The sequence below is a fragment of the Chiloscyllium punctatum genome, chromosome 47 (assembly GCF_047496795.1).
Source record: "Chiloscyllium punctatum isolate Juve2018m chromosome 47, sChiPun1.3, whole genome shotgun sequence".
Taxonomy (NCBI): domain Eukaryota; kingdom Metazoa; phylum Chordata; class Chondrichthyes; order Orectolobiformes; family Hemiscylliidae; genus Chiloscyllium; species Chiloscyllium punctatum.
Genome location: NC_092785.1, coordinates 43,204,568 through 43,220,064, shown reverse-complemented (window position 1 = coordinate 43,220,064; position 15,497 = coordinate 43,204,568). Strand labels below are relative to the sequence as shown.

The window sequence follows — 15,497 nt, the reverse complement described above, 5'->3', positions numbered from 1 at the left end:
GTGTTTAGATTACTTACAGTGTGAAAACAGGCCCTTCGGCCCAACAAGTCCACACTGACCCGCCGAAGTGCAACCCACCCATACCCCTACATTTACCCCTTACCTAACACTACGGGCAATTTAGCATGGCCAATTCACCTGACCTGCACATCTTTGGACTGTGGGAGGAAACCGGAGCACCCGGAGGAAACCCACGCAGACACGGGGAGAACGTGCAAACTCCACACAGACAGTCGCCTGAGCCGGGAATTGAACCCGGGTCTCTGGCGCTGTGAGGCAGCAGTGCTAACCACTGTGCCACCGTGTTGTCCCAGTGTGTGTGTGTGTGTGTGTGTGTGTGTGTGTTTATGTGTGTTGTCTGTGTGCGTGAGCGTGTGGGTGTGTGTATGTGAGCGTGTGTGTGTGTTGTCCCTGTGTGTGTGTTGTCCCTATGTGTGTGTGTGTGTGTGTGTGTTGTCCCTGTGTGTGTGTGTGTATGATCTGATGTGATGTACTGTAAACACAGCATGGATAGGGAAAGGGAGCACAAAGGGTGAGCTGAGGCAGGGTCCCTGGTTTGACCTTGACCACGATGGGGAGAGTATTTTCCCCTTGATTGTCCAGCCCAGACTGCTCAGTTCCAAGGCAGCGGTGACCTTTGCTCTCCTGCTGGATTTAGTTGCCTTCCTGCGTCTCAACTCGGTTTGTCCGCTGCACCACTGCGTAGACTGTGCACGGTTGCTCCAAGCCTGTGTTACCATCCTGCAAAGGTCAAAGAACGGGAGATGAGAAACAACACTCGAAGTTGTGACGGCCTCCGTCCTGTCCTGACCCCGAGCTGAATTTCTGATCACACCTTGCCTGGGACTAAGGGGATCTACTGCTCCCCCTGTAATGCCCCACTTCACTCCCTCTGCTGTAACGGTATGGAAAATCTGTCAAACCTCAGGCCAACCTGCCATCGGCCGCCCTCCCCCAGTTCACCCCAAACACATGGGGGTGTCTCCCTGACTCCTATTATCTGTTCAGATCCCTCATTCCCCAAACCTCTCACCATCTGTGGAACGGTGCAACAAAGGGAACGATACCCTTTAGTCCAGGAATAGCCACTGGTGTCAGATTGTGTGTGTTTGTTTGTGTGTCCCCAAGTCAGATGGCTCTCCAACCTTCCCCCATGCACCATCATGTTCGATAACGTCCGCTCCTGTTCCCTCACGATGTTACATGGTGCCAGTGATGGGGGAGGGGGGGGGGGGGGAAGAGATGCACAGAACCAGACTCAGGAGCCTGAAGCTTTGGCCCTCCAATCCGTACCCAGACAATGAGGGAAACTACCCAAAGGGAAGCTCCAAAGTGACAGGGGCTAATCGAGAACCTGTCTGTCTCTGTCTTAAACCCACCCAGTGCCTTACCCTCCCCAGCCCTCTGGGTCCCACAGATTCCCCACCCCCCCCCCCCACCTGAAGAAATTCCTCCCCATCTCAGTCCTATAGGGTGGTCCCTTCACTCTGAGGCTGTGCCTAGTCTCCCCTCCTGGTGGAAACCTCTTCCCCACCTCCCCTCTATCCAGGCCCCTCAGTATTCTGGAAGTTCCAATCAGATCCCCCACGTCCTTCCAGACTCCATCGAGCACAGACCCAGAGCCCTCAACCCCTCCTCATATGACAAGCCCTTCATCCCCGGGATTGTTCTTATAAACCTCCTTTGGGCACCCCCCCCCCACCCCCCCACTCCCCAAAAGGCCAGCACATTCCTCCTTGGATAAGGTGATTATAGTAGGGGATCTTAACTTGCCAAACATGGACTGGGACTACCATAGTGTTAAGGGTTTAGATGTTGAGGGATTTCTTAAGTGTGTACAAGACAATTTTCTGATTCAGTATGTGGATGTACCTACTAGAGAAGGTGCAAAACTTGACCTACGCTTGGGAAACAAGACAGGACAGGTGACTGAGGTGTCAGTGGGGAGCACTTTGGGGCCAGCGACCATAATTCTATTCACTTTAAAATAGTGATGGAAAAGGATAGACCAGATCTAAAAGTTGAAGTTCTAAATTGGAGAAAGGCCAATTTTGATGGTATTAGGCAAGAACTTTCGAAAGCTGATTGGAGGCAGATGTTCACAGGTAAAGGTATGGCTGGGAAATGGGAAGCCTTCAGAAATGAGATAACAAGAATCCAGAGAAAGTATATTCCTGTCAGGGTGAAAGGGAAGGCTGGTAGGTATAGGGAATGCTGGATGACTAAAGAAATTGAGGGTTTGGTTAAGAAAAAGAAGGAAGCATATGTCAGGTAAAGACAGGATCGAATGAATCCTTAGAAGAGTACAAAGGAAGTAGGAGTATACTTAAGAGGGAAATCAGGAGGGCAAAACGGGGACATGAGATAGCTTTGGCAAATAGAATTAAGGAGAATCCAAAGGTTTTTACAAATACATTAAGGACAAAAGGGTAACTAGGGAGAGAATAGGGTCCCTCAAAGATCAGCAAGGCGGCCTTTGTGTGGAACCACAGAAAATGGGGGAGATACTAAATGAGTATTTTGCATCAGTATTTACTGTGGAAAAGGATATGGAAGATATGGACTGTAGGGAAATAAATGGTGACATCTTGCAAAATGTCCAGATTACAGAGGAGGAAGTACTGGATGTCTTGAAACGCATACAGGTGGATAAATCCCCAGGACCTGATCAGGTGTACCCGAGAACCCTGTGGGAAGCTCGAGAAGTGATTGCTGGGCCTCTTGCTGAGATATTTGTATCATCGATAGTCACAGGCGAGGTGCCGGTAGACTGGCGGTTGGCAAACGTGGTGCCACTGTTTAAGAAGAGTGGTAAAGACAAGCCAGGGAACAATAGACCGGTGAGCCTAACCTCAGTGGTGGGCAAGTTGTTAGAGGGAATCCTGAGGGACAGGGTGTACATGTATTTGGAAAGGCAAGGAGTGATTAAGGATAGTCAACATGGCTTTGTGCGTGGGAAAGTATGTATCACAAACTTGATTGAGTTTTGTGAGGAAGTAACAAAGAGGATTGATGAGGGCAGGGTGGTAGATGTGATCTATATGGACTTCAGTAAGGCGTTCGACAAGGTTCCCCACGGGAGATTGATTAGCAAGGTTAGATCTCATGGAATACAGGGAGAACGAGCCATTTGGATACAGAACTGGCTGAAAGGTAGAAGACAGAGGGTGGTGGTGGAGGGTTGTTTTTCTGACTGGAGGCCTGTGACACAAGGATCGGTCCTTCCACCCTAACCTACACATCCCTGAACACTATGGGGTAATTTACACGGCCAATCCACCCTAACCCACACATCCCTGAACACTATGGGGTAATTTAGCATGGCCAATCCACCCTAACCTACACATCCCTGAACACTATGGGGTAATTTAGCATGGCCAATCCACCCTAACCTACACATCCCTGAACACTATGGGGTAATTTAGCACGGCCAATCCACCCTAACCTACACATCCCTGAACACTATGGGGTAATTTAGCATGGCCAATCCACCCTAACCGACACATCCCTGAACACTATGAGGTAATTTAGCATGGCCAATCCACCCTAACCTACACATCCCTGAACACTATGGGGTAATTTAGTATGGCCAATCCACCCTAACCTACACATCCCTGAACACTATGGGGTAATTGAGCACGGCCAATCCACCCGAACCTACACATCCCTGAACACTATGGGGTAATTTAACATGTCCAATCCACCCTAACCTACACATCCCTGAACACTATGGGGTAATTTAGCATGGCCAATCCACCCTAACCTACACATCCCTGAACACTATGGGGTAATTTAGCATGGCCAATCCACCCCAACCTGCACATCCCTGAACACTATGGGGTAATTTAGCATGACCAATCCACCCTAACCTACACATCCCTGAACACTATGGGTAATTTAGCATGGCCAATCCACCCTAACCTACACATCCCTGAACACTATGGGTAATTTAGCATGGCCAATCCACCCTAACCTACACATCCCTGAACACTATGGCTAATTTAGCATGGCCAATCCACCCTAATCTGCACAACCCTGAACACTATGGGTAATTTAGCATGGTCAATCCACCCTAACCTACACATCCCTGAACACTATGGGGTACTTTAGCATGGTCAATCCACCCTAACCTGAACATCCCTGGACACTATGGGGTAATTTAGCATGGCCAATCCACCCTAACCTACACATCCCTGAACACGATGGGGTAATTTAGCATGGCTAATCCACACTAACCTACACATCCCTGAACACTATGGGGTAATTTAGCATGGCCAATCCACCCTAACCTGCACATCCCTGAACACTATGGGGTAATTTAGCATGGCCAATCCACCCGAACCTACACATCCCTGAACACTATGCGGTAATTTAGCATGGCCAATCCACCCTAACCTACACATCCCTGAACACTATGGGGTAATTTAGCATGGCCAATCCACCCTAACCTGCACATCCCTGAACACTATGGGGTAATTTAGCATGGCCAATCCACCCTACCCTACACATCCCTGAACACTATGGGGTAATTTAGCATGGCCAATCCACCCTAACCTGCACATCCCTGAACACTATGGGGTAATTTAGCATGGCCAATCTACCCTAACCTGCACATCCCTGAACACTATGTGTAATTTAGCATGGCCAATCCACCCTAATCTGCACAACCCTGAACACTATGGGGTAATTTAGCATGGCCAATCCACCCTAATCTGCACAACCCTGAACACTATGGGGTAATTTAGCATGGCCAATCTACCCTAACCTGCACATCCCTGAACACTATGTGTAATTTAGCATGGCCAATCAACCCTAACCTACACATCCCTGAACACTATGGGGTAATTTAGCATGGCCAATCCACCCTAACCTACACATTCCTGAGCACTATGGGGTAATTTAGCATGGCCAATTCACCCGAATCTACACATCCCTGAACACTATGGGGTAATTTAGCATGGCCAATCCACCCTAACCTACACATCCCTGAGCACTATGGGGTAATTTAGCATGGCCAATCCACCCTAACCTACACATCCCTGAGCACTATGGGGTAATTTAGCATGGCCAATCCACCCTAACCTACACATCCCTGAGCACTATGGGTAATTTAGCATGGCCAATCCACCCTAACCTCCACATCCCTGAGCACGAAGGGTAATTTAGCATGGTCAATCCACCCTAACCTACACATCCCTGAACACTATGGGGTAATTTAGCATGGCCAATCCACCCTAACCTACACATCCCTGAACGCTATGGGGTAATTTAGCATGGCCAATCCACCCTAACCTACACATCCTTGAACACTATGGGTAATGTAGCATGGCCAATCCACCCTAACCTACACATCTTTGGACTGTGGGAGGAAACCCCCCCAGACACAGGGAGAATGTGCAAACTCCCACACAGTCACCCGAGGCTGGAATCGAACCTGGGTTCCTGGCGCTGTGAGGCAGCAGTGCTAACCACTGAGCCACTGTGCCACCTTCTCCAAGGAGACCAGGCAACAATCACGGTCCCAGCCAGCCATGCCCAGGTGCCCTGGATGTGTAATAAGGCCAAATTAATCAAGAGCATCTGGAGAGGGAGCAGAAGAGGTTTACCAGGATGCTGCCTGGATTAAAGGGTCTGAGCTATAAGGAGAGGTTGGAAAAACTCCTGGAACGTCAGAGGCTGAGGGGAGACTTGATAGAAGTCTATGAGAGGCATAGATAGGGTTGATGGTCAGAATTCTTGTTTTCCCCAGAGTTGAAATGTCTCATACATTTAGGGTGAGAAGGGAGATGTGATGGGCCTGTTTTTTTTTAAACACAGGGAGTGGTCGGAGTGTGGATGGTACTGCCCAGGAGCGGTGGTGGTGTTGGGGACAGGTACGATAGGAGGGGGATGTAAGGGCTGTTAGATAAGTATATGAGTATGCAAAGGAAGGAGAGTATGGACCAAGGGCAGGTAGGGAGATTAGTTTAACTTGGCATGACAGCCAGCATAATATTGTGGGCCGAAGGGCCTGTTCCTGTGCGGTACAGTTCTATGCTCTATTACAATCGTGTTGAGGCACCTTCAAGTGGGACTCAGAATCCCTACAGCGTGGAAACAGGCCATTTGGCCCACCAAGTCCACACTGTCCCCCTGCAGAGCATCCCACCCAATCTCTGCCACCCTGAATTTCCCACTGCTTACCCACCTAGCCTGCACATCCCTGGACACTCTGGACAATTTGACAACCCACCCTGACCTGCACATCTTTGGACTGTGGGAGGAGACTGGAGCACCCGGAGGAAACCCACGCAGACACTGGGGAGAATGTGCAAACTCCAGACGGACAGTCGGCCCCGAGGGTGGGATCGAACCCGGGTGCCTGGCGCCGTGAGGCAGAGGTGCTAACCCCTGAGCCCACCGTGCCGCCCTGGGACATGTTAGATGGAGAAAAATGAGATTCAATCACATTTGCACATTCAATGTTCACCTTGAGGTATTTCTAATCAATCATTTTGAGAAGTTAGGTCCATTTCTGGAGGTGGTGGAACTTGAACCCAGGCCTCCTGGCTCAAAGGTAGGGACACTACCACTGCATTCATCAGTGGGTACAAGTCCCACCTCCTCCAACTACCAGAAGAATACCCAGCATTTAAACAAGCCAGACTCAGGGCAGACTGAAATCATTTCCTCAACGCTGGGTATGACCATTCGACGCCCCAGCGGGAGGTGGAGCCTGGGATCTTGCCGTGCCTTGGCGTGGGCAGCAGGATTGAAAACCACCAGATCATTACTCACGTAGTTGTTGGGGATGGTGGGGACTTGTTGGAAGGACTGATCAGGTAGCGTTCGTTCTGAAACGAGAGAGAGAGAGAGAGAGAGAGAGGGAGATTACTGAGTGAGTAAATGATGCTAAGTCCAGTCTGAATACCCATATGTCAGCAGCATGAAGCTTGAATATGATACTGTGTGTCACTGGTGGGAGACATGACAGAATCGAATGTCCTGTGACCGTCCACTTGAGATGAAGATTGACTGATTACCTTCCGGGTTTCTACATCTTGCTTTTTGAACTTTCACGCAGATAATGGCGATGATAATGATGATGATGATGATGGGAAAAACAGTGTACAAACTAGTACTTAAACCTTCCACAGGCCGAGAACCTGCAAGACAGGGAACACAACAAAACAGTTACCAAACACATTGCAAATCAGAGAAAGATCGAAGCGATGCCACAGAAATGAAGAGGTATTATATTGCGAAGGGAATAAAAGGCGAAATGGGGAAGGAGAGCAGAGGGATCACCAGGTGGGGGTTACTGACGGCAGGGTTACAGATCACCATGACCAGTCACACAGGCAACCCAGGACACAGCAGGGAGCAAGACAGGGGCTAGGGAGAATCTCCACACAAATGCATTGAAAACCACAAAGGGTATAATGAACTAGGACGTCATGCTTGAAACATCAACTCTCCTGCTCCTCAGAGGCTGCCTGAGCGCCTGTGCTTATCCTGCAACTCTGATCCTCGACTCTGATCTTCAGCACCTGCAGCTCTCACTTTCTCCGAGTTAACCGGAACCTTGGTAGGACAAACATGGAGCGATATATCCCACAGTTAGACCACACTTGGAGCACCGTGCACAGTTCTGGTCTCCGTATCCCTCAATTAGACCACACTTGGAGCACCGTGCACAGTTCTGGTCTCCGTATCCCTCAGTTAGACCACACTTGGAGCACCGTGCACAGTTCTGGTCTCTGTATCCCTCAGTTAGACCACACTTGGAGCACCGTGCACAGTTCTGGTCTCCGTATCCCTCAATTAGACCACACTTGGAGCACCGTGCACAGTTCTGGTCTCCGTATCCCTCAATTAGACCACACTTGGAGCACCGTGCACAGTTCTGGTCTCCGTATCCCTCAGTTAGACCACACTTGGAGCACCGTGCACAGTTCTGGTCTCCGTATCCCTCAGTTAGACCACACTTGGAGCACCGTGCACAGTTCTGGTCTCCGTATCCCTCAATTAGACCACACTTGGAGCACCGTGCACAGTTCTGGTCTCTATATCCCTCAGTTAGACCACACTTGGAGCACCGTGTACAGTTCTGGTCTCTGTATCCCTCAGTTAGACCACACTTGGAGCACCGTGCACAGTTCTGGTGTCTGTATCACTTCGTCAGACTACATGGAGTACTGAGCACAGTGTTTTCATGGCTCATGACCAAGGTCAGATTGTAAATGAACAGTTGATGAATGGTGTTTGTCATCAGCAGAAATATTTCCGAATGGCTGAACTGAGAGGCACTGCTTTCATATTTAAATTACGTTACCTCATCTAAGAGTCTCCATCTGCTCTCTCCCGTCCCCTCAGTCGATTGAAGACTGACCGAGTCAGACAAAAACACTTTAATCTCCCGGGAATACATTGGTCTGATCATCTCTCCCTGGAATGTAAATTTTGTGGATTTCAGCAGTTCACCCTCCTATTTCTGCTGATCATTCTTCAAGCTTTGGAGATGCTGGTGTTGGACTGGGGTGTACAAAGTTAAAAATCACACAACCCCAGGTTATAGTCCAACAGGTTTAATTGGAAGCACACCAGCTTTCGGAGCGAGGCTCCTTCATCAGGTAGTTGTCGCGATCACCTGATGAAGGAGCGTCGCTCCAAAAGCTAGTGCGCTTCCAATTAAACCTGTTGGACTATAACCTGGGGTTGTGTGATTTTTAACTCTTCAAGCATCCCTCTGTGGAGGGTACAATAGATACTGACCTCTCTGTGACTTTGTACAGGGTGGGCCTATCCTGATCTCCCCGCTCTCCTCACTGACTGCGTTCCACACCGTACACCGATAGTGGATGGGGTCAGACAGTCCCACTGACAGTTTCAGTTCCCCCGTGTTCCCGGAGAGCTGTTCCACCTCCCTATCTGTCTGGTTGGTTCCGAGCGATGTCCAGGTATAGCTGATGTTACTCCCCATCTCCGCAGAGCAAAGCAGGGTCACATTACAGCTCTCAGCAGTGATGTTCTCAATCAGCTCCACACTGGGCACAGACACAGGCTCTGTGTGAACAAGGGACAGGCTGTGAGTAACTCCCAGAAACATCCCACTGTCTCCCAACTCCAGACTCACCCCCGACCACCCCCTCACTGAGGGACAGGGACACAGAGAGACTCCCCCTCTCACTGAGGGACAGGGACACAGAGAGACTCCTCCCTCACTGAGGGACAGGGACACTGAGAGACTCCCCCCCCCCCCTCACTGAGGGACAGGGACACAGAGAGACTCCCCTCCTCACTGAGGGACAGGGACACAGAGAGACTCCCCCCTCACTGAGGGACAGGGACACAGAGAGACTCCCCCCCCCCCTCACTGAGGGACAGGGACACAGAGAGACTCCCCCCCCCCTCACTGAGGGACAGGGACACAGAGAGACTCCCCCCTCACTGAGGGACAGGGACACAGAGAGACTCCCCCCTCACTGAGGGACAGGGACACAGAGAGACTCCCCCCCACCCCTCTCACTGAAGGACAGGGACACAGAGAGACTCCCCCCCTCACTGAGGGACAGGGACACAGAGAGACTCCCCCCACCCCTCACTGAGGGACAGGGACACAGAGAGACTCCCCCCTCACTGAGGGACAGGGACTGTGTGATTGTGATGAATAAACTCACCATAGATCTGCAGAGTAACCGTTCCTGTATAATCTCTTCCTCCTCCTGTAACAGTCACTGTGTAAATCCCTCCATCATCCAACCTCAGGTCATTTATCTGAAGGGTCAGGTTCGTGTGCACTTTAACCCTTCCTTCAAACCCGGTGTCTTTAAATATTTTAATTTTCCCGTCACTGGTGTCCAATCGAGCGATAGTTGCTGTACGACTAATTTCACGGAATTTCCAGGTGATTTCTGCCTCCTCTGGGATGGGGTCCATTTCCACAGGTAACCAGGCAAAGTGTCCCACAGTCCCATTCACAGGGAGGGCTGGAGTTTTAATATCCACCACACCCTGACCTTCAAATGGAAAAGATATCAATGTTAGTTACTCTTTCCCTGTCCAATCCCCTGTCTCACTCTCTCTATATACCTGTTTTCTCTCTGAGGGTTTCAGTGGGGTGGGTACCAGAGTCAGTGGAGGAAGAGTAGGAAAAGTGACACGTCCAGTGCTTAGAGCACTGGGCAGGAGCTGTCTTAGCCAGAGAGCAGTCATACATCGATGCAGGCTGGGTGATCCCAATGAAATGACCTTTAACCCCCAGGAAAGTTGTACTATCAGACTCCCCCCGCCTCACTGAGGGACAGGGACACAGAGAGACTCCCCCCCCCCCCTCACTGAGGGACAGGGACACAGAGAGACTCCTCCCTCACTGAGGGACAGGAACACAGAGAGACTCCCCCCTCACTGAGGGACAGGGACACAGAGAGACTCCCCCCTCACTGAGGGACAGGGACACAGAGAGACTCCCCCCTCCCCCTCACTGAGGGACAGGGACACAGAGAGACTCCCCCCTCCCCCCTCACTGAGGGACAGGGACACAGAGAGACTCCCCCCTCACTGAGAGACAGGGACACAGAGAGACTCCCCCCTCCCTCACTGAGGGACAGGGACACAGAGAGACTCCCCCCTCCCTCACTGAGGGACAGGGATACAGAGAGACTCCCCCCCTCACTGAGGGACAGGGACACAGAGAGACTCCCCCCTCCCCCCTCACTGAGGGACAGGGACACAGAGAGACTCCCCCCTCACTGAGAGACAGGGACACAGAGAGACTCCCCCCTCCCTCACTGAGGGACAGGGACACAGAGAGACTCCCCCCTCCCTCACTGAGGGACAGGGATACAGAGAGACTCCCCCCCTCACTGAGGGACAGGGACACAGAGAGACTCCCCCCCCCCTCACTGAGGGACAGGGACACAGAGAGACTCCCCCCCCCTCACTGAGGGACAGGGACACAGAGAGACTCCCCCCTCCCCCTCACTGAGGGACAGGAACACAGAGAGACTCCCCCCCACCTCACTGAGGGACAGGGACACAGAGAGACTCCCCCCCCCCTCACTGAGGGTCAGGGACACAGAGAGACTCCCCCCTCCCCCTCACTGAGGGACAGGGACACAGAGAGACTCCCCCCCTCACTGAGGGACAGGGACACAGAGAGACTCCCCCCCCCCCCTCACTGAGGGACAGGGACACAGAGAGACTCCCCCCTCACTGAGGGACAGGGACACAGAGAGACTCCCCCCCCCCCCCTCACTGAGGGACAGGGACACAGAGAGACTCCCCCCTCACTGAGGGACAGGGACACAGAGAGACTCCCCCCCCCCCCTCACTGAGGGACAGGGACACAGAGAGACTCCCCCCTCACTGAGGGACAGGGACACAGAGACTCCCCCCTCCCCCTCACTGAGGGACAGGAACACAGAGAGACTCCCCCCTCACTGAGGGACAGGGACACAGAGAGACTCCCCCCTCCCCCTCACTGAGGGACAGGGACACAGAGAGACTCCCCCCTCCCCCTCACTGAGGGACAGGGACACAGAGAGACTCCCCCCCTCACTGAGGGACAGGGACACAGAGAGACTCCCCCCTCCCCCTCACTGAGGGACAGGGACACAGAGAGACTCCCCCCTCACTGAGGGACAGGGACACAGAGAGACTCCCCCCCCCCCCTCACTGAGGGACAGGGACACAGAGAGACTCCCCCCTCACTGAGGGACAGGGACACAGAGAGACTCCCCCCCCCCCCCTCACTGAGGGACAGGGACACAGAGAGACTCCCCCCTCACTGAGGGACAGGGACACAGAGACTCCCCCCTCCCCCTCACTGAGGGACAGGAACACAGAGAGACTCCCCCCTCACTGAGGGACAGGGACACAGAGAGACTCCCCCCTCCCCCTCACTGAGGGACAGGGACACAGAGAGACTCCTCCCTCACTGAGGGACAGGGACACAGAGAGACTCCCCCCTCACTGAGGGACAGGGACACAGAGAGACTCCCCCCTCCCCCTCACTGAGGGACAGGGACACAGAGAGACTCCCCCCTCACTGAGGGACAGGGACACAGAGAGACTCCCCCCCCCCCCTCACTGAGGGACAGGGACACAGAGAGACTCCCACCACCCCCTCACTGAGGGACAGGGACACAGAGAGACTCCCCCCTCACTGAGGGACAGGGACACAGAGAGACTCCCCCCCCTCTCACTGAGGGACAGGGACACAGAGAGACTCCCCCCCCTCACTGAGGGACAGGGACACAGAGAGACTCCCCCCACCCCCCCTCACTGAGGGACAGGGACACAGAGAGACTCCCCCCTCCTCACTGAGGGACAGGGACACAGAGAGACTCCTCCCTCACTGAGGGACAGGGACACAGAGAGACTCCTCCCTCACTGAGGGACAGGGACACAGAGAGACTCCCCCCTCACTGAGGGACAGGGACACAGAGAGACTCCCCCCTCACTGAGGGACAGGGACACAGAGAGACTCCCCCCACCCCTCACTGAGGGACAGGGACACAGAGAGACTCCCCTCTCCCCCCTCACTGAGGGACAGGGACACAGAGAGACTCCTCCCTCACTGAGGGACAGGGACACAGAGAGACTCCCCCCCCCCCTCACTGAGGGACAGGGACACAGAGAGACTCCCCCCTCCCCCTCACTGAGGGACAGGGACACAGAGAGACTCCCCCCCCTCACTGAGGGACAGGGACACAGAGAGACTCCCCCCTCACTGAGGGACAGGGACACAGATAGACAGGGACATGAAATGTCTCAGTCTCCACTCTTGATCTGCTCTGTATTACCCTCAATCGAATCACCTCTCTCTCTGTCACTCGCTCAGACTCTCGCTCAGCGTTCTGATCACTCTCCTATTCTCCCACCCTGTCTTATTCACATTCTGCCCATCTCATGGGGTGGAGAAGAGTAACACTTGACACTTGTGACTGTAGAGCACCATCTGACCACACTCATTCCCCAGAACAGTGATACCACCTCTAAATGCCAACTACTCACTCACTGTGTCGGAGCAGGGATGGAATATTTCTCCATTGATGTGACCTAAACAGGTCATTTCTCTGTTAGATATCAAACACAACAACGGCAGCTCACCAAACCATAGCTCAGAAGTGAGAAGACATGGGATCAGTGCTGCGGGGGTGTGACATGATAACAAGGACAGTCCTGAGAGAGGGTACATTATTGGAGGGTCAGTACTGAGGAAGTGCTACATTATTGGACAGTCAGTGCTGAGGGAGTGTACATTATTGGACAGTCAGTACTGAGGGAGTGCTACATTATTGGAGGGTCAGTACTGAGGGAGTGCTACATTATTGGAGGGTCAGTGCTGAGGGAGTGTACATTATTGGACAGTCAGTACTGAGGGAGTGCTACATTATTGGAGGGTCAGTACTGAGGAAGTGCTACATTATTGGACAGTCAGTGCTGAGGGAGTGTACATTATTGGACAGTCAGTACTGAGGGAGTGCTACATTATTGGAGGGTCAGTGCTGAGGGAGTGTACATTATTGGACAGTCAGTACTGAGGGAGTGCTACATTATTGGAGGGTCAGTACTGAGGGAGTGCTACATTATTGGAGGGTCAGTGCTGAGGGAGTGCTACATTATTGGACAGTCAGTACTGAGGGAGTGTACATTATTGGACAGTCAGTACTGAGGGAGTGCTACATTATTGGACAGTCAGTACTGAGGGAGTGCTACATTATTGGAGGGTCAGTGCTGAGGGAGTGCTACATTATTGGACAGTCAGTACTGAGGGAGTGTACATTATTGGAGGGTCAGTGCTGAGGGAGTGCTACATTATTGGAGGGTCAGTGCTGAGGGAGTGCTACATTATTGGAGGGTCAGTGCTGAGGGAGTGTACATTATTGGAGGGTCAGTGCTGAGGGAGTGTACATTATTGGACAGTCAGTACTGAGGGAGTGCTACATTATTGGAGGGTCAGTGCTGAGGGAGTGCTACATTATTGGAGGGTCAGTGCTGAGGGTGTGCTACATTATTGGAGGGTCAGTGCTGAGGGAGAGCTACATTATTGGAGGGTCAGTGCTGAGGGAGTGTACATTATTGGAGGGTCAGTGCTGAGGGAGTGTACATTATTGGACAGTCAGTACTGAGGGAGTGCTACATTATTGGAGGGTCAGTGCTGAGGGAGTGCTGCATTATTGGAGGGTCAGTGCTGAGGGAGTGCTACATTATTGGAGGGTCAGTGCTGAGGGAGTGCTACATTATTGGAGGGTCAGTGCTGAGGGAGTGTACATTATTGGACAGTCAGTACTGAGGGAGTGCTACATTATTGGAGGGTCAGTACTGAGGGAGTGCTACATTATTGGAGGGTCAGTACTGAGGGAGTGCTACATTATTGGAGGGTCAGTGCTGAGGGAGTGCTACATTATTGGAGGGTCAGTGCTGAGGGAGTGCTACATTATTGGAGGGTCAGTGCTGAGGGAGTGCTACAGTATTGGAGGGTCAGTGCTGAGGGAGTGCTACATTATTGGAGGGTCAGTGCTGAGGGAGTGCTACATTATTGGACAGTCAGTACTGAGGGAGTGCCGCACTGTCGGAGGGTCAGTGCTGAGAGAGGGCCGCACTGTCGGAGAGTCAGTGCTGATGGAGTGCCGCACTGTCGGAGGGTCAGTACTGAGGGTGCCCCTCACTGTCGGAGGGTCAGTGCTGAGGGAGTGCCGCACTGTCGGAGAGTCAGTGCTGATGGAGTGCCGCACTGTCGGAGAGTCAGTGCTGATGGAGGGCCGCACTGTCGGAGGGTCAGTGCTGAGAGAGGGCCGCACTGTCGGAGGGTCAGTGCTGTGGGAGTGCCGCAATGTCGGAGGGTCAGTACTGAGGGAGTGCCGCACTGTCGGAGGGTCAGTACAGAGGGAGTGCCGCACTGTCGAAGGTCCAGTACTGAGGGAGGGCCGCACTGTCGAAGGGTCAGTACTGAGGGAGTGCCGCACCGTCGGAGGGTCAGTGCTGAGGGAGGGTCGCAATCTCCGAGGGTCAGTGCTGAGGGAGTGCCGCACTGTCGGAGGGTCAGTGCTGAGGGAGCGCCGCACTGTCGGAGGGTCAGTGCTGAGGGACTGCTGCAGTGTCGGAGGGTCAGTACTGAGGGAGCGCCACACTGTCAGAGGGTCAGTGCTGAGGGAGTGCCGCACTGTCCGAGGGTCAGTACTGAGGGAGTGCCGCACTGGCGGAGGGTCAGTGCTGAGGGAGTGCCGCACTGGCGGAGGGTCAGTGCTGAGGGAGTGCCGCACTGGCGGAGGGTCAGTGCTGAGGGAGTGCCGCACTGACGGAGGGTCAGTACTGAGGGAGTGCTACATTATTGGACAGTCAGTGCTGAGGGAGTGCTACATTATTGGACAGTCAGTACTGAGGGAGTGCTACATTATTGGAGGGTCAGTGCTGAGGGAGTGCTACATTATTGGAGGGTCAGTGCTGAGGGAGTGCTACATTATTGGAGGGTCAGTGCTGAGGGAGTGTACATTATTGGAGGGTCAGTGCTG

At 52.9% G+C, this 15,497-nt stretch overlaps 1 protein-coding gene across 3 annotated transcripts in view; it reads right to left on the bottom strand.

Moving 5' to 3' along the window:
* Nucleotides 1-15,497, bottom strand: part of LOC140468616 (SLAM family member 8-like) — a 396,476-nt gene that overhangs the window by 363,392 nt on the left and 17,587 nt on the right. Inside the window, exons 2-6 of one of the 3 annotated variants that reach the window (XM_072564715.1) lie at nt 9,660-9,998; nt 8,755-9,045; nt 7,023-7,145; nt 6,778-6,833; nt 1-741 (exon numbers count right to left, since the gene is read on the bottom strand). The exon at nt 1-741 is cut by the window's left edge and continues 630 nt beyond it. In XM_072564715.1, coding sequence (XP_072420816.1) covers nt 655-741; nt 6,778-6,833; nt 7,023-7,145; nt 8,755-9,045; nt 9,660-9,998 — 896 coding nt within the window. In that variant the 3' untranslated portion in view covers nt 1-654. The remainder of the gene's footprint in view (nt 742-6,777; nt 6,834-7,022; nt 7,146-8,754; nt 9,046-9,659; nt 9,999-15,497) is intronic. The other 2 variants (XM_072564717.1, XM_072564714.1) reach the window with 2 other exon arrangements.